Genomic DNA, 20,510 nt, shown 5'->3' on the forward strand with positions numbered 1-20,510 from the left:
AACCTAATACTGTTATTCTGGCACCTCAATAATCTCTTTAAAATAGCCAAAGCGTGCTTAACTGCACCACACCTATGGATATATTCCAAGTTATAATGCTCTTCTCCATCATTTAATCATTATTTGTCAAATTATGCAGTCATGATAGATAGAAAATATGCACAAACATCTCTTTTAAATAAAATTAACTTTGCTGCCTGCTTTCTTTCGGCGGTATTAGTGTAATGTTAATTGCACCAGGTAAATAGCACAGAGTTTTGTGATTAAATTGCAATCTATAATGTGCCTAATTTACATGTAAAAGGTGTGTTTGTACTAAGTACTATTTCAGCACTGATTGCGCCTGCTTAATAAGAGGCAGGTTTTTGCGTTAAAATACTATGCAAAAAATACTCCCCAAAGTGTTATGTTGATGCAAGAACAAACAACAGTAATCCTTGAGATCTCAAAAGACACTTTAAAAGCAAAGTCTTGGAACAGACTTTGACATTATATACCACATTTACCCTTATGCTCTTTGTCAGCTTCCTGCAGATTAGGTTTAGAGTGAAGATCTGTCATAGTCTGGGAAGCTGTCAGTCCTGCATAAACTCACTGGCCATGGGTCACTCTTAATGATGTATTCACATATTTAGGGTTTGCTCAAACAATGCAAAAGGTGAAAGAGTCTTTACTTTGCAATTTTACTTTCAAAACAAGTTTGCGCTATTTATCATCATTCTGAAAAGACAATGCCAGTATTGTCAGCAATGTTCTGACATGAGCAGGGTGCTTGAGATTGAAACCTCAACATAGAATAAATATAATAATGTACTAATAAAAGAGTCTTTAAATAAACTACTATGTTATATGTTTGTATGCAATATACGGGTGAAGTCACACCTAGTATAGTCTCACGTAGCCAGATTTAACAGATATAACTTAAGAACAAAACGGAATATACTGTACTGTTCAGCTTGTGGATATCTAGTTCACTTGATAAGTGCCTAAAACAGATTTGCGTAGTTCCAGCCACTCAGATTGGAACTGCCGATTACATCCAGCACGTGCTGTTTTTGTCTGCACTTAGTCAGTAAACAGACTGTGGGCAGTCTGTTAGTATGTTGTCCAAAGCTAAGACTACACCTAGCATAAAATAGTCGGACATAGACAGTTCTACCAAGGATATTTATTTTAAGCAGTTTGAACCAGAGCCTGGTGTGTTTGACTGCAGTAGAGACTTTGACTTTCCAGCCTTAAATTTAAACTGGGTATTGAATGAAGTGCGACTTTGATTAATCGCTCCCTGGACGGTAACAGGGAGCTGCTGTACGAGAATGACACCACACCTGACTTTCAGGACCATTGCATAAGTACCCATAGGAAATTTAAGTAAACGTCTTTGATAATTGATATTTAAGGAAGAAATCTTACGTTTGGGGACAATAGCAAAAGCAATATGTTGATGACATTATCAAAGCGGTGTGTGTAATTGTACCATGTGTAGACAAATAAACCCACATTTTGAAACCGAAAAAGCATAAAAAAGATGGATTGCTAGTCAGGATTACGAGAAGTGGACTACATTGATATTCCATCCCGAAACAAGAAAGCAACCATGAAACTGAACCTGTATAAACAACATGGTGTCAAGTATCTTTGTGTGTGTGTGTGTGTGTGTGTGTATGTTATTTCATTAATGACATTTCTGGGAAGGTGACTATTGTGTTTCTTGAGTTCAAAGGTTCCCTGTTTCTCAGACAAATAATACACCATTCAGGTTTGATTTATTGTGTCATTTATTAATGCACTCTATGTCTGAAATTCTGAATATATCTCATTATTTAGATTTATGGAATTCTTAGAAACGGATATTGATCAAGATGCTGCATTGGTATACTAGTAGATACTGTAATTGTTTGATATTCTTCTCAGAAATGCATTTTAACAAAATATGTATGGCCTGTCGTGAATCTACTAATGACTTAATATCTAACATGAGTAAGTTTGGTAAACAGGTAATATACAGTATGTACTGGTCATTATCAGAACAATTTGCAAAAAAAAAAAAAACAGCAACAGGGTGTTCAGGACCCCAACATGAAGCGGAGGAGTCTTCGTACCACACTGATCGGCAGGCTGACTGCACATTGCCCTGTTTATTACAGTTACTTATTAAACAGTAAATTGACATCAAATATTGATTTGAGTTTAAATAATCTTATTATGTATTAATTCAATTATCTAGTACAGCTATGTAGGAAATGGGTTAGTACGTAATATCCATATGTTGTAAGTTTCACACCTCTTCTGTATTAGACATAAAGCTGTTTAGTACAATGTAAGAGATCAGAAGTACTGCCATAAACTAAATGACTTGCTGCATGTTTGCATTGCTGTGTTAACAGTTTAATGTGTAATTTTATCTCAGGAATATGATCAAGTCCTTCTACACTGCAAGTCTCCTGTTTGATGTGTTGAGTGTCTTTGGTGAATTATCCGAAGAGGTGAGTCACTATGGGGATTCTCATCCCCTACATTATGAAGTGGATAGGCCTGTATTTTTAAGTCAAGGCTAGTTTGACAACGTTTTGTGTTGAAGGGACTTAGATGTGGGTCTGAGCTGTATTCTTTGACACAGTCCCCCTGTTTCTGATGGCACAGTCACTAGCTCGCCTAATTTAGCGGAACGTAAAAACGTCTAATGGAATCAAATACGTCATAAGTCATGTTCTCATGTTCAAATCTTAAAACTGCTGCAAAAACATGAAAACATGGAAATTACTGGGAAAGTATAAAGCAGAGCCCAAGGATCGACAACGCCTCAGCACTCTCAGTGTACACAGAGGTTTTGAGAGTGCCGATTCTTGGCAAAATTGTGCCTGGAAAGTGTTAGTAATCCACCAGTTGAATCTGTCTTGGATACTCTTATTTCCAGTTTGCCTATTAGGCCATCTCCACTGGTCGCAGATGTCTTTTATACAGAGGGGAAGTGACCTGTGTCCGAAGATGGACAATGTTTCATTGAGTGTTTTACGCTCCCTAAGGGCCAGACATTTTCCTACTGTAGAGAGCTCATTGGATTGACTGCTTCAACAGTGCGCCTTCTCTGTGTAACACTAACCCATTCAGTGAGCTCTCGGAATCACCATCCATTACAGTGCTGTTTCTTTCCGACAATGCTACAAGGAGTCATGCCATATTGGATTACATGTATAAAAGGGAACTTTTTAGAACTAGACTTAAGAGTGCTCAACTCTGATGTATGTTAAATTAGAAGTTGATATAAAATGGATTCATGAGCCTGCAAGACCCTTTTAATGAACATGTGTTGGTGGTGTAATTACATATTTCAGCACATTTAAACTGTTGAAAATAAATCTGATAAACTCTGAGGTCATTATACCTTTTTTTTAAACCCTTAATACTTATGTAAACCCACAACACTTATATAAATAATGTCCATAATTGCAAAGACAGGGCTTATAATTCTGACTGCATGATCCATGTTTAAAGCCCTTGTAAAATAGGTGATTAATGCACACCTGTGACCGCAAGTCAGTTGAATTCTATAGAAAGTTGCCAAAATCTACATATACCTAAAATGTCACCAATAGCTATTAAATTAGATTTCTTGGCAGAAATGTATTTATTTTTTAATGGGATTATTAGTAATGTAGTTATGTGATAAGGACTAAGGCAGTCACAAGGAGAGACCACACCAGGAATCAGGAATGGCGTTCCAAAGATAATTTTATTTTGGAGGAGGTGCACAATGTGCAAATAAATAAGTGTTTAAAAGTGAACATAGAACCACATTTTTTAAAAGTCTAAAAACTAGACCTGTTTTAGGTACTAAAAGCCAGTACCTACTCCCCTCCCTAAACATTAGAGGCCAGAGTTTTGTTGCACTCAAGCAGTGCTAGCAACCTTGTCCCATGCGCTTCAAATGCTTGTCATCCATCTAATTTCCTTCCCCCTAGTGGCAGCTGGCTTAAATACATGATTTTCCCGCCACAACATACCATTATCTTAAATATTAAATGAACCCTCACCTCCTCATTCTTAAATACAAAATAATTGAATAAATACATAAGAACAAAATGAGAGTTAGCATATACAATAGGATGGATAAAGAATTTGCACGATAAAACCCCAATAGATATTGTAAATTGCGAGTAAAACAAGAAACAAGTCATTTAGACACATTAAAATCCGTGATGGAGACTGACTCGCAGGCTCTCCATCACAAGTTATTTATTTACTTTTATCATATTACTGTTGTCACTCTAAAAAATTAAAAAAAATAAATCACAAAATTCTGTGTTAAAGCAGTTTTATCATGCTTAAGGGAAGCTTTGTGTCATGTATAACTAGAGCCCTTAACCATGGTAAAATCAGTCAGTTGTGCAGCTTGTCGTGAATTGCTTTATTTGGCAGCAATGGGGGTCATACCAGGTACTAAACTCACATTCATTAGAGAATGAATCGTGAATTGAGAGTGAATCATTTCTCCCTCAAGTTTGTCCAGGTCAAATCCAAGCAAACATTCAAATCTGCTTATTGTGTTGCTGGGAAAGTTCATTAATTGAGCACTTATTATCTTAATGATTCACTTATTTACTCCCCTCCCCTTTTCCTCCTATTCAGAATATCCAGCAAAGGAAATATGCAAAGTGGAAGGCAGCTTACATCCACAACTGCCTGAAGAATGGTGAGACTCCACAGGCTGGTCCGATTGGAATGGACGAGGAAGCCTATGGTAAGCACTGATATTATATCAAAATGGTCCTGTGACTCTCATTAACACAATACACACTAGTTGGGGCTTTCCTCCAAGATCACTGAGTGGCTTCCTCAATGTGAGTAAATGTTAGCACATTGTTTGCCTTATCAATGTTGACAAGAACGCAGGAGATCACCGCTTTGCCAGGTGAACCTCCCCCTGTGAGCCAGCACAGACTGCTATTTAGTGATTATTTTCACAATCACAGACTGGATCAGAGTTGCCACCCCCTGTAATAGTGTGAAAATTGTCCACTGTTGGGTGACTTAACGATTTTAAGTCTAAGGATTGTCATTAGGAGGCAGAGGGTTGTTGCATAAAGTAGAGGTTGACCAAAATGAGAGCTGGGTGACCGATAGGTCTAAATATTACATATCATCAATTTTAATATAATAGTAAATGACATATAAATACATTGACAAAAAATGAACAAACTTTTATTTAGCGTTATATTTGATCAAAATTACACACAAAACTTCAGTTAAGATTTTGTATGTTTTAGATGGTAGATAGCAGTTTCTTCTGTCTTCTGTTTAGTCTTCCCATTTTAGTCATTGTTTGCACAAAATTTTTTAATACATTAGGAAAAAGGAAATAACAGAGCACACAGCAGTCCAGCACCCACGGATGGCATGTGCACATTTTCTCACAAGAAGTCAAACTAATTGAACATACAGTATACAGTGAATATGACATTTACTTATAGCACACGTGAAGCTCTTTTACTTGGAAGTTGCTTTATCGCAGTCATGCGGGTCCAGTGAGCAGCAATCTACTGATCGCTTCCAGTTTACACGGCCTGCTTCAAAGAAACAGGCTCTTGATCCAGGCTGATAGAGTATGCACTTCAGATGAAGACTTAGAGTGAAGAACTTTTTCGCTAGTTTTGTGATTTGTAAATTACATCTGTTTAAACGAGATATCCGCATATTTGCAGACAGTATATCATAGAAGTTTTATTGATATTTGCCTTTTTATCACTAGATCATGAGCTCAAACGTGTCTGTCGCAGCTCTGATGTGCTTGACCATTTAAATGAGACTGTGTTGCACACCAGTCTGTTTCTAATCACATTCTAATCATGTAAGGGTTAGTTCACCCAAAAATGGAAACTCTCATCATTTACTCACCCTCATGCCATTTAAGATGTGTATGACTTACTTTCTTCAGCAGAACACAAATGAAGATTTTTAGAAGAATATCTCAGCTCTGTTGGTCCACACAATGCAAGTGAATGGTGATCAGGACTTTGAAGCTCCAAAAAGCAGATAAAGTCAGCATAAACATAATCCATCAGACTCCATTGGCTTAATTAATGTCTTCTGAAGTGATCCAGTTGTTTTGGCTGAGAACAGACCAAAATATAACTACTTTTTCACTGTACAACTTGACAGCAGTCTCCTTGGCAATCATGATTTCAAGCTCGATTACACTTCCTATAGCACCATCTAGCGCTCTGCGCATGCATCAAGCACTAGGAAGTGTAATCGAACTTGAAATCATGATTGTGCCTAGAGACTGCAATGACAAGATGTACAGTGAAAAAGGAGTTATATTTTGGTCTGTTCTCAACCAAAACCAATTGGATCGCTTCAGAAGACATTGATTAAACCTCTGGAGTCATATGGATTACTGCTATACTGACTTTATCTCCAATTTGGTGCTTCAAAGTCCTGATCGCTATTCACTTGCATCGTGTGGACCTGTAGAACTGAGATATTCTTCTAAAAATCTTTTGTTGGTGTTCGGCAGAAGAAAGTCATACACTTCTTAGATGGCATTAGCTTGAGTAAATGATGAGAGAATTTTCATTTTTGGGTGAACTCTATCCCCTTTATTTCATTTAATCTAACACCAACTTGGATATTTATGTTTTGCTGTGTCAGCAGTACCTAAATAGGTTTGCTTGAAGGCTGGAAAAAGAATTCCAGCAAACAAATAGTAAGTCAGAATGGTTGCCGTTGGTCTTTTAATAAAGTTGTGAATAAGAAACCTGCTACATTATTTTCTTCCTAATGAATATGAAAGAATAGAAGGAATGTGGTACCTTCCAGCATAATGTGCTTGTTGCATTATATCTCTCACAGCAAATATGTAATTGTGGAATCCCTGTAAACCTAGAACTTTTTGACTAGAGGAAAGAGCAATTCATATTAGAGTAGTGTAATAAATTCAGGGAACATGTAAATAGTTGTTAGTGCCTGCAAAACTCATTACTTGGTTTGTTTTTTTACATTCCACTATATTAGAAAATTGTAATAGGCTTTAGTTAACTGGTTCATTCTCTATTGAGTTGAATTGAGTCCAGCATTATCCAAGCTTTGGATTTGCACGTTTGGAATGGAAAAGTGCATTTCATCCTCCTAAAGAGAATGTTTATATAATGGCAATTTCGAACCCCTTTCTCTGAAATCCTTATTTAGAAATATATACTCGCCAGACATAGAACATGTCCATGCATATAGCATATTTACTGTATAGAGTATTCAAATTGGGAACTATAATGACCATTTTGAAATTTCTATTGCAGTTAGTAAAATAAAAGGTGAACCCTTATAGCTAAAATATATATTTTTTTTTCTCTGTTAAAATGCTCTCACCTATCCAAGCTTAATGTGCAAAGTCAGGTCTATGTAAGCCATTTGTAGGTTGATTTACCAAAAAAGTGTAAACACTGTGGCTCTGTGGCTTGAGCATTACGACCAACCTGACACCGCAATGTTGGCTCAACAAATGCCATCAGTTTAGGGTGTTCCCCCTTTTGTTTTCTTTTTCTAATCCTAACCTGTTTAAAAATCTTTGCAATTCCGTTAGGTGACGCTAGTGGAGCAGAAATTATACACTTCAGCTTTAATCTCTTTACTTCATAAAATTGCCAACTATATGGTTCCTGTTTAGTCCCAGCATAGTATAAGCGGCTCTTGTTTAGAGATTATATCAATGATGTTAACGTTTGATGTAAATGTTAAGGTTCCTTATATTTAAGAGTGAAAGATTGTTCTTGTGCATGTGTGAGACAACAGTGCTTTGCGGCGAGGTCCAGTTAGATCACTCTCCCCTCCACATCTGCTGGGTGTGCTGCTTTTGACCTGACCTGCTCATGTCAGAGATGAAGTCATGAAGACTCCTTTGGGACATACACACATATGCATAGTATGTGTCTTTAGTATGTGATATACTCACTTAATCCTGTCTGTATAATCTGTGATTTTAGTTCTGTACAAATGTTTAAACCTCTAGTATTTTACATTTAACTCTTGTTACAGCTCATGAAGCAAGTCTTGCAGGGCTCCAGACCAAAAACATTACTTGGGAGCCATTGGCTCCTAAACTGAAACATTAAAGAGCCAAATGGCTGTTTTTAGTCGCCAAATCACAGAATTGCTCGATTTAGATTGCTGTTCAGAAACGAGATAGAAAGCCGAAGAAAAGGAAGACAGCTTATAACCCATTAATAGGAGGTTTAATAATCAGTATACATAGTTGAGAAGGTAAGTTTGCATTTCCTTTTGTCTAATAAATGTTCATACCCCTTTCATAATTTACAAAAATATAAGAGATAAAATATTTTTTTTATTTAGTACTGATCTTCAGAATCTACATTACAGATAATTACATAAAGTATAGTATGCATATAGTAGTGTGTTGTCTTTTTGAGCATCAATGAATGTTTGCACCAAGTTTAATGACTCATCTGGAGCACAAAGTTTTGTGAAGAAAATAAAGCATCAAATAGACACGCACAGTTACAACATCTGCTAATGCACCTGAATGGATCTGTAAATGGATACGCTCCACCTGTGTTTCACATGGGTCAACTTGATGACATCACTGTTCTGCAAGCGTTGTGTGTAGTTGAAAATGGCAAGTGAAAAACGAGAACAAGTGAGAAAACGAGCCGCTGATAGAGATGCCCCCTGCGTTATTCAGGTCTCCTGTCTGGAAACATTTTCTTTTTGCAGTCTACAACAGCGATGGTCAAAAAATGTTTACAAAACAGGCACTGTTTGCAGACATCACTCGAAACGAGTGCCATATACTGGTAATACATCGACATATGATAATTTATGCCAAAATCACCGGGGAAAGACGAGCCGCAGATGAGCCGAAACAGCACATGCTCCCTTTTCGTTTTTAAGCAAGCACTCACTGCTGATTAGGACAGACATGAAACAATAACTAAAGCGATTGGGGTGTTCATTGCCAACGGTATGTTTCCCTACTCCGTTGACGAAGATGTGTGATTTCTGCGTATGATTTAAAACACTCAAGCCGTGTCACAACATCCCTCGTATCCATTTTAATAGCAAAGTTCCTTCTATAGTGATGTCCGAATATTGAATATATGTGCAGTAGAGTTTGAAATGCATTTTATGTCAATGCATGTAGCATAATAGTGCAGGTATTAAGTTAAAATGTTGAATTATTAATTAGAGAAAAAGGTTTTTTAGTTAAAGAAAATGGCTTTACTGTAGTAATATTGTAGTAACCATGACTGCTGTCACCATGGTTTTCTTTGCAGAAATCATGGTTTTGATACAATTAACGATGGGTTTACAACAGTTATACTGTAGTTTCCATATAGTAACCATGATTATATTATATATTATAAAAATGACAGTAACCATGTTGATTTTGTGGTTACTATGTTTTTACTACAAATACCATAGTTGAAGTATGGTTACTGTAAAACAATTGTTTTTATTCAGGGCAAACCTGTTGGCTGTAATAGAATTTTTTTTTTTACCTGTACATTGCAAATACCGAACCGGGCCGAAACTGTAAAACCGAGATGCAAACCTATATATATATATATATAATAATTTGTTTTATAATATTGCCTTAGTCTTTCTTTACTGTTACCAGATGACCCAGACACAGAGACTACAAGAGTGCAAATTGAATGAAATCCCAGATGCAGTTTATTGTGCTACTCCAATCCCAATAAATAATAATTACCAGAAGAAGAAAAAAAATGGTTCACAACATGGGACCTTTAATTATAAAGAAGCCTGAAATACACATGAGACTCTTATTTTGAAATGTCTGCACTTCCTGTTGTGAGCTCACTGACGGCTGATTCGCTGAGAAAGTGAATCTGATTCAAACTGCGAATCTGATTCAAACTGCTAACCTGAGCTCCTGAGTTGAAACCCTGGCTGCGTCCGAAACCAAAAGTTGCTGTCTTGTTGCCCCGCTGCCCTATCAGTCAATGACTCAACAGACAGCGTTTGTGTAGGAGGGCACTTCCAGAAACTGATTTTGGCAGACTACTGAGGCAGCAGAACCTCACATCGTTGCTAGGATACCAGCAACTGATTAACGCCATCTAGTGCCCACTAAAGGAAACGCGCCTTCTTCATTCATCCAACTGATCCAAAATGGTCTAATAATCTAGAACAAAATCAAGAGTTTTGGCAATAACCAAGTGTATATTTCATAACTACAATACTCATTTCTCACTAGAAATGAAATCAAAATTTGGAAAATATTATTCACATTATATACAAATTGGCTATCAACTGCCTCTTCGGCCACCATTTTTCTTTTTCAGCTCAACCGCTGTGGATCTGTGCGCACAGGATTGTGGGATTTCATAGGCAGCGAAGGATACATCTATGTTGCCTTCAAAAATCGATCAGATGAAGGTATCTCATTAGACAGGATGTGACACGAACATTGGAATCGGACGTGCCTTGATCCCTTCCTACCTCCGTATATAGCCTCCAGTGGTAGCATTTTCCTGGTTTCGGATGCAGCCCATCAGATCTTTTCGGGTGATTCATGAAAAAGACTCGGTTCAAAAGAGTCATTTGTTCTCGGCTCTCTCGCGCTGGGTTTGTTGATGCGTGCAGTGCAGTGAGCTCGTCAGAAACAGAACGGGTGAAAAGCGGTGCGAGACACACTGTTGGTGCTCTAAAGATGTATTCAATAACTCACAAGATAATGTCTGACGAAACCGCATATGAACACGCACAACCTTACTGTCACCAACGGTGACTAGATTTTAAATTATTGTCGCAATCAATTATTTTTGGTCACATTATCGACCATTTTAGTCACAGTCTGGAGTCTTGTCTTGTTGCTTTATTTTATGGTATCTACAATGTTTTCTTCAGCTTTACATCTAGCAGCTGGCCCCCTCTTGTTAAGCGGTGACCTCATGCTTGGTAATTCCCACAGATGCAACATTGCCAAGAGAAAACTGATATCATTCCTTTTGCCTTGATGAATTCAAGCACCTTATCACAGCATCTGTCTCTTTCCATATGTCCATCAAACAGCCTTTTCCAAGGAGGTCCCTTAGAAGAAATAATAATAAGCCAAAATGTTTATATGCTGTGTAACTCGCACCAGACCTTTTGAGGTCAGGCTCGCATCAGGTCCTGTCCTCAGCAGTTAAAGGAAAAAGTCACCCCAAAAAAATTATTTTTTTTTTCTTTTCACAAATAACTCGCCCTCATTTTGTTACAAAACTTTCTTTCTTCTGTGAAACACAATAAAAATTGTTAGGCTGAATGTTAGTCTCTCACCGTTCACTTCCATTGCATCTTTTTTTCATACAATAAATGTGAATGGTGACTGAGGCTAACATTCTGCCTAAAATCATCTTTTGTGTATGTAAAGGTATGTAATCACGTTCAGCCTGTGCATGCAAGATCCCTCTGACAATAAGAATGTTACTGTACCTTATTCTAACAAGTAGGCAAATATGCAATGAATGAAGCCAAAATTTGCTCCTGTGAAGGACATAATAAGCATAATTGATTTATGTATTTTTCCAAAAGCACTCTTTTCCACTAACAAAGTAAATTACCACTCACCAGTTCTGTTTACATGGGTTATGTGTTTTTGTACCCATTGAGCAAACCTTTATTTAAAGTTTGGAACAATGAAATACCATGTGGGAATAGCCCATGATATGTTAAGAACCATACAAGTGGTATTGTCTCCACACCATTTGAGTTTGGCATTCCAACTTACGGGAATATATGCATGATAAGCAAGCCGCAGGGCATGGAAAAAGAGACTTATTGAAAGGAAAGAGAGCAAATCTGTAACAGCTTTCTCAATTAGCATACTATTCCTAAGCCTCGTGCACAGTGTTTAGACCAGTAGCTGTTAGTTCCTAGAGCAGACTTTGCACTCACACCATGACTCCATGGAAAGTAAGGGTCTCTTTTCTTTCGTCTGCTCAGAAATTAAGGTCAAATAGAAATGGGCTTGAGTGTCAGAAGTACAGCTCGGAAAAAATTACACTTTTAATAAGTCAGTGAACAACAGGCCTTACACATGCTGAAGACATTGTCGAAATGACTTTTCTGTAGTTTTTAGGGGGACCTCTGGATTGCTCCATTTGAATTGTCTCCTTTAAGTAGATTATATAACAAAGGATGTCCTAAATTAAACAATTATAGCTTGTCCCAACAGGTTTTACACAGCCCAACCCTCATAATAAAGGCTTTTATTAAATTTCATTGCCCTGGCAATATAGTTCACCCTTTCTTTTTTTTTTTTTGCCCTTACAATATATCTCTGCTATTGCAATATTCCTCAAAAGTAGCATCCATATTGTATACTAGTTACGTCTCTCCATGGTTTGCCAGATAACACGACTGCAACATTCCAAGAACCTCATCTTGCGGACCATTCTGTTCACATCTGTTTACAATTTATCCATTCCCTCCCTGTCACTAATTACCATTGAATACATTTTTCTTTTAAGTGTAATGTAGGTCTTATAGCCAGCAGAAGAGTCTGGTCGAGCACACCCTTTAAAACTTCATAATTCACACCAGCCATCGGCACAGATCAATAATAAATAAAGAGGTTGTATTGGTGAAGAGCTTCTCTTAACCCTCTTGTTGACTTACTTATTCATAGTGTGCTTGATTCAATGCAGGTTCCCCCTAGCAAAGGCCTTTTGGAGAATTCTGAGGATTTTAATTTGTGCAAACTTTAATGGAGTTTAAAACTGTTCACCAATTCAGGCTTTAGGTATAAGCAGTTCAAGGTGGATTCTATATGTTGCGCAATTTATGTTACACAATGCTGGTATTTATTCCCCTCATTGCACTAGAGGAAGTGCTTGATATATTCAGCCTGTTTTCAGAGGATCTTAAAGAGCCACAGCGTGTTCATGCATACTTCAACTCTCCATGTGGCCCCTGTGTGCAGATCCTGACTCTTAAGAACAGAAGAGGTGGCTTTTTGTGGTTGTTTCAGTGTAATGACAACCTCCCATATCACTATAGCAGCACAAAGCTATCTTGTATGTAGACTTGCCTTGGCATAGTCAGCACTCAAACTATTTCTGGGGAGCCAGCATCTGGTCTTCATGGAGTCTACACCATTCCAGCCTGCAGTGTCACCTCGAGAGCGAAACTCTCCTCCAGGATCAGCCAGGAAACCCCCTGTTCTGCCACAGATGAAGCCCTGCTGTACAGAAACCATATGAAGGCCACATTTTCATAAAAGCATAATGTTTGTTTGACTTGCCCCACCCTTATTATTTTACCGTGGATTATGAAAATAAACCTCCAACACAAGTTGTGGAATGGAAAGAGACCAAAAACACATTTTTAAATCAGCCAAATTTGGAAATGTGTTTTTCATTTGCTTCATTTACTTGTTGCTTGTGAAGGAATGTTATATTGAAGTTTTACCTTGTTATTAAATGTTGCTGATGTAGGCAAAAATACATGGTGCTAACCTCTAAACTGTGTGTTTTACTGTAATGTAATATTTTTTGCTAAATAGAATCTGCCCGGGGGTTTCAGAAACATATTATGAATGTGGGATCGTTGTAATATCTCAAATGGAAGAACTCAGCCACAGTTTGTTGGAATTTCCTTCTCCTTTGCTCTCTTCCTTTTTTTTGTTCTTTATTTATTTGTGTCTGTCACTCATTTTGGAGGTGTCTTAGGGTTCAACTTGCAATTTATTGAAATTGGTTCCATGTATTTACTGCTTTCATCAACTTGTTCCATCGTATTGAGGCAAAGCATGGTATTGAAATGAGATGTTTAGGAACACATTTTGCGTCATACTTAAATCAAATTATTCTAAAATGTCACTTTCATAATAGGTTAGGGTGAGAAAATTTCAGTCAAATATTATTAAGTCAGATATTTCAATGTGAACCAAAATACTTCTCATCAAATCTGATCAAGATCAAATTGTCTGACCTTTACTGTCCAAATAATTTGTTATAGTTTTACTCTCTTTATTTCAACAATTGTCTCGTATTTGTTTATTGTTATATCGTCATAAGAATTTTCTCCTCTGAGCAATACAAATTTACTTTTGGGTTGTTTCCCTTTTCTGCCATGTATCTCCTTGGCTGCATGAAGTTGTCGTGGTACTTCTAGATGTAAGCAACTTCAATGGGTTTTACCATTTTTAAAGCACTGAAACAGTGCTTTGCCTGGCAATGTGTGATAGAGACCGGAGCGGCTACAAAGAGAATCACACCGGAGAGAAGGAATGGCATTCCAGAAAGGAAGTTTATTGTGTCAGAGGTACAAAATGTGCAAATAAATGTTTAAAAGCTAACAAAAACAAGGTCACATAAAAAAAAGTCTAAAAACTAGACCTGTTTCAGGTACGAAGAGCAGTACCTACTCCCCTCCATAAACAATGGAGGCCGGAGTATATTTGCACTTAAGCAGTGCTGGCATAACCTTGTCCATGTGCTCAAGTGCTTGTCATCCATCTTTCTTCCTCTCCCCTAGTGGCGGCTGGTTTAAATAACACAATTTTCCCGCCTTTGCTAATTGGAACAAATCAATTAGTTTAACTTAAAATTAATTCTTACCTCTCCATTCTTAAATACAATATCATAGAATAAATACATAAGAGGTAAATGAATATGAAATTTTATTTGACGAATAAAATATTTGCTCAACAAAACCCCAATAAATATTGCAAAATGGTGAGTAAAACAATAAAAAGGTCCATGGAACACAGTAAAATTCCATGATGGAGATCAATTCACAGGCTCTCCATCACACAATGATACTCATTTGTTCCATGATTTGTCTATATGAGAAAATAATGGTGTGAACAGACATCCACTGGATGGGATAATGTGAGAAAACGGAAAAAGCCTGATTAGTTCAGGCTTAGTTGTTGAAAAACACATGGTTCTAGGAAGGAAATCCTCATTTAGAGTTGCTTTCTATCTGTACTCACAAAGTAAGGGCTTTCTAATGAAGTTGAACTTTTGTGTGTTTTTTTATTTTTTTCTGACAAGCCTAATGATGACAAGGATACAAACCTAAAGCTGTTTATACATTTTGCTTCTTTTTTTCTTTACTTAGATGATGAATTTGGTGCTGAGGGTGGTGGTCCTTCAATAGCTCCTCAGGGTCCACCCCAATTCCAGCCCTCTTTCCACGGCCATCCAACAAACCAACCCCCAACGTCCAGTTTCAGTAACATTCTGATACCTCCAGGGTCACATGCCCCAGCCAATACACCTGCAGAGATTCCACCTCCAGAAGGTACATTTTCACCCTATGGAACTTTTCACGTTTCCGTGTTTTGTATTCTATAGTAAACTATAGCAGAATAAACGTCTTTAGAGGTACATGGGAAATATTATTTTGTGTTCCCATTTGGTCCAGCATCAGAAAAATCCACTATTGCATTTCCACGACTTGCCAAAAGAGGACAAATAGAGAAAGATGTATTACGGCGATCAGAAGAGGGAAACATAAAAAAAAAAAAACTGTAATTTTAGATTTGGCTTGACTTACCATTATAAATTAAGGTGGAAATGTGTCGTCACCGTCTGTGAAAATGGTCCATTTACTGTACATCTAATTCCACCTGAGCTTTAATGGAATTAGTACCTTAGTACTATCTTCCATGCTTCCATTGTATGTGTGCTTAGAAATAACATTATCGATGTTTCTGTGCAGTTGCCTGTTAATGGAGGGCCATGCATGTAATGACTGATTTTAAAGTAGGTGTTTGCTCGGTTTGTGTAAATAGCAGCCGCATTTCCGAAAGATGACTGAATTAATCACTCAAACACATTCCTATTTGAAATGTATACAGTAACAAACCATTTCCATTGACTCAAATGTACAGTTTAATCAGCACTTCTGAGAGTGCTGGGACAAAGCTCTCGTGTGTTTGGCTCTATAAATTTCCTGTTCAGGTTTCCTGTTTTCCCACCGCTCCATTTTAAAGAACAGAAAGGCAGAATCAGTACCCTTGTGTGGGGCGCTTTTCCCCTGGTAACTGCTGTCCCCTGTGATTAGTGCCTCAGCTTTCAGACGTGGTGGAAATGACTAATCTGCACCATGGCACCCCAGAGATACAGTCACTTAATTTATCAGAGATTGCATGCTTTCACTTTCAAACCTGGAAAACATACTGATAAAGTTTATCTTGTATTTGACTCTAAGTCAAGCCTCAGACTCTCTTGATGAAACCAAAATGAACTTTGTTTAAAATAAAATGTAGCTTTTGTTCTTTTCTTTCTTAGAAAGAGCAGGCCCAGCCTTCTAGTTGAGCACTTCTAAATCTAAATCTGTTATAGCAGTCCAAAGAAAATGGATTAGTTAATTCACCCATCCTTTCAGTATTCCTTCAACAGTTGTGAAATCAAATGCAAAAGTCCATCCACAGTTATGAGCTAATGGACTTTTTCTCTGTTTTGGAGCAGTGCAGCCCGTCAAACCAGTGCCTGTTCCACGTACCATGCCAGCGGTCGACCCTTCACTATTAAACAATACCCAAGAAGGTAAGCTGTTTTGTGAAGATGACCCCCTTTCCAATGAAGTTCAATCTCACGAAACTCTTCCCCTGCCCATTTACCCTCTCTGAACTTTAAAGAGAAGATGCAGCCTCATTTTACCGATATGCTGAACCTCATTCTGTTGCCCATAAGGCCAGAGGAAAAATCAGACATTGGACTGGCTTTTCTAAAAAAAAAAAAAAAAAAATTGAAGCCTTTATGGGAAGCAGACTCACTCCTTTAGCTTTCCATAGTGAGTGGGAATAGAACCACCACAGTCAAAGCTGTAAGAATCAAGTCTCGGTATGAAATTTCCTCACTGCCGACCACTGTGTCACTGGAATGTACCTTTAATAAGAATTAATGCAAATTCTAGTATCTAGTGTCCAAAGCTAGTATTGGCATTCAGTCTGCCAATTAAATAATTTGGCTCCTGGGTGAGGTCATTTGATATACAATGGCTGCCCATTATAATTGCAATTGCTCAGAATTAGAGCAATTGAGATATTTGCAATGCAAGACTGAATTTCTCCAGTTACATATTTGAGAAAGAAAAGTTGCTTTTCCATTCCATCCAAACTCGCATACATCGAAAACAGTGTTTTATTTGATATTGTTTTAGTCAATTGAAGTCTGTCTACTAGGGCTGTGCCAATACAATCATATATCTCAAAAAAAATTTCTCAGGATGTTGCATACATTTTTAAGATCTTTGCATCACTATTTTATTTATTTAAATGTGCAGTTATATAATTTCCTACAGTTCAGTTAATGACGCAGCAGGTTGTCCAAATTAGCACAAATGCAGAAACTGGCATTCCATTGTGGACATGCTGGTTCTCTCTTGCGTTTGCCGCACGTGCAGTCATGATCCAATCATGATATTGTGAGGCTTTGTGATGTATTGAATAGTGACATATGTATCTTAGTATCTTTCATATGTTGAGGTAGCTGAATGCTCTGTGTTGCAAAGCCCAAAATAAATAAAGAATTCTTCTTTGAGATATGTAGTATAACTAATATAATGATATATTTTTTGTGTCTTGACTACACCTCACTTATTTATTAGGATAATACAATGCTATAGGCACAAATGTTAGTTAGGTCAGGTATTTTATCCTTATCTTGAAGAGTCCCACTCAGCTTTACAAGATAGATTTTCTCTTTAACCTGTTTATCACCTCAGTGTTCTTCTGTTTAAATGTACAATAATTCCTCATTGTAAGAATAGACAAAGAGCATATGAATTAGTTAAAATGGAAGCTAAACATTGCATCAATAGTTGCTTTCCTGAATCCCAGTGTATTTAATCCCTATTTTTTTCCATTAGTGAATGGTGATCCAGTATAGGACATTGATTAAGAAGACCAGCGAGCAAGCTAGCAACTCCAGTTTACTGATATTTTCCTGAGACAACAGCTCTCCCTATACACTAAACAATAACAAACCTGTTACCAAATACAACGAGTCCCAAGGCGGACGATGTCACTACAGTCTATCTGGGAAATACATCACAGTTAACATAAAATCCTACTGTCACAGGACCGGCACTTACCAGAATTAATGTCTAATGCACTATATGTACAGAGTGTAAAACTCCTGCATACATACTGCTGGGACTTCTGCCCTGCCATGCCCTGCCATTATACCAAACAAAAGAGTAACAGCACACCAGTTTAAATTATTTTAATACAGATTAATATTGAAACAAATACGTGTGTCCCTTTAGCACAAATGCATGTTCAGCTCCAAATTTTTCCTTCCCTGCAGCCGAAATAAAGCAACTAAACAAAGTGATGGCCAAGATCATAACATTACCAGTATGCACTTGTTGAGATGTTCCTGAAATCGAGCATCTCAATCAAGGCAGCTCTGTGGTCATAGTCCTCTCAGTCTGTGTAGATTTAATCAAATCAAGGTGCAAGCAATGCCTTTGAGTAAGGCAAAAATGTATTATGGTTAAATATTAATATTGGAGAAGAGACGGGATCTAGCGATCCTTTTTAGTTCCCAGAAATTATGTACCTAAAACTGTTTTGATAGCTCAAAAGTGCTTTGGTGGTCGTCTCTATCCAGGTCATAATTTCGCTCCCACATTATGGATTCTGTTCAAACTGTCACTCAGAGTATCATTGTGAGAGCCAGTATAGTTTACATTGTGGTAAATGCGTTTATGCACCATGACTAATATTTCAAATGCCCACTGGCAAATGCCTGAACCTAAGCGTTCATTAGCTAGCCCAACCTCAGCTTACCCTATAATTTTGCGTGCTAGTGAGCACTAGAGAGACATGCGTGTATCACATGGGTCCATTCCATCTCCTGGATTTTCTCTTGGTATTCAATAAAATACAAAAAAAAAAAAATAATAATATGCTGTTAATATTTTTGTGTATCTTTTGAGATGTTACCATCTATTGATTACCAAAGAACTGTTCACACACAACGTGTTCTTGCGTTGAAAACAGCTAAGATGGAAGCAGAACAGAGATGCGTTTAAAAAAAAAAAAAAAAATTGCTCACTTAGCAATTTATTAGGAACATTATGGTTCCTATGTTGTGCATTCTGAGATGCAGTTGTGCTCACTACGATTGTACAGAGGGGTTATCTGAGTTACCGTAGCCTTTCTCTCATCAAAAAAAAAGAATAATATGCTGTTAATATTTATGTGTATCTTTTGAGATGTTACCATCTATTGATTACCAAAGAACTGCTCACACACAACGTGTTCTTGCATTGAAAACAGCTAAGAACGAAGCAGAACAGAGATACGTTTAAAAAAAAATAATAATAATTGCTCACTTAGCAATTTATTAGGAACACTATGGTTCCTATGTTGTGCATTCTGAGATGCAGTTGTGCTCACTTGAGTTACCGTAGCCTTTCTCTCATCAAAAATGCATTTCCATCTGCAGAACTGCCACTCACTGGATGTTTTTTTTTTTGCACCATTCTGAGTAAACTAGAGATTATTGTGCATGAAAATCCAGGAGATCAGCAGTTACATAAATACTCAAACCTGCCTGTCTGGCACCAACAATCATGCCATGGTCTAAATCACTGGAATAAAATGTTTTCCCAATTCTGATGGTGGATGTAAACTGAAGCTCCTGACTCGTACCTGCATGATTTTATGCATTTCACTGCTGCACGAGTGGCTGATTAGATAATCACATGAAAAATAGGTGTACAGGTGTTCCTAATAAATTACTCAGTGAGTGTACCGTATGTACATGACAAAACAATATAAAAAGTAGCACATTTGGAATAAAAGACAGTGAACAGCCCCTAAATTATGCTATCTTTTGCCTTTTGTCATCATATAGTATTCCAGTGCTTATTTTCATTATTTTCTCATTTTGTTTAAAATCTGTTTTTGTCTTCAGATAAAAGAAATGCATTTCAACAAGAAGTGATGCAAATGTTTCTCACTTTATGTAATGTAAGCCATTCTCTCAAATCAGCTTGCAAACCTATGTAATCTCCATTTTACAGGTGATGTGCGGCTTACACCAGAGGACTTTACTCGGGCTCAGAAATACTGTAAATACGCAGGCAGTGCACTGCAGTATGAGGATGTGGCCACTGCCGTCCAGAATCTGCAGAAGGCCCTCAAGCTACTAACCACTGGCAAAGAATGAGACCATTGTGTCCCACCCCTCCAAACACACTTAATCAGTGATCTGGCCCAGAGGAACTTAAAAAGGGTCATTTCCCCAGCCTCGGCTGTATCAAAAAGAGAAACTCCACAGGACACCCCTACATCACTCAATACGACATCTGCTTCTGTCATATTGGATGTCAATAGTTGCTCATTACTAACCAGATTAAATAAAGATACAAAACTGAAAAATCAGGTGCATGTCAAAGACCTTTTCAAATTATGATGAGTGCATAAGCATGCATGGTTTGGGGTATTTTAATGTTCCTATTTTGACTTCACATAGTTTGGTTCGATATGCATGGACATGGGAGCATGTCCCTCTTTGAAAGAA

The 20,510-nt window shown here is 37.5% G+C and overlaps 1 protein-coding gene across 2 annotated transcripts in view; it reads left to right on the top strand.

The window, feature by feature from the left end:
• Window positions 1-20,510, top strand: part of vta1 (vesicle (multivesicular body) trafficking 1) — a 56,628-nt gene extending 36,118 nt beyond the window's left edge. The window contains exons 4-8 of one of the 2 annotated variants that reach the window (XM_051645140.1): window positions 2,411-2,486; window positions 4,630-4,741; window positions 15,088-15,270; window positions 16,443-16,520; window positions 20,011-20,510. In XM_051645140.1, the coding sequence (XP_051501100.1) occupies window positions 2,411-2,486; window positions 4,630-4,741; window positions 15,088-15,270; window positions 16,443-16,520; window positions 20,011-20,156 (595 nt within the window). In that variant the 3' untranslated portion in view covers window positions 20,157-20,510. The remainder of the gene's footprint in view (window positions 1-2,410; window positions 2,487-4,629; window positions 4,742-15,087; window positions 15,271-16,442; window positions 16,521-20,010) is intronic. The other variant, XM_051645143.1, reaches the window with a different exon arrangement.

The sequence above is a fragment of the Myxocyprinus asiaticus genome, chromosome 19 (assembly GCF_019703515.2).
Source record: "Myxocyprinus asiaticus isolate MX2 ecotype Aquarium Trade chromosome 19, UBuf_Myxa_2, whole genome shotgun sequence".
Lineage (NCBI taxonomy): Eukaryota > Metazoa > Chordata > Actinopteri > Cypriniformes > Catostomidae > Myxocyprinus > Myxocyprinus asiaticus.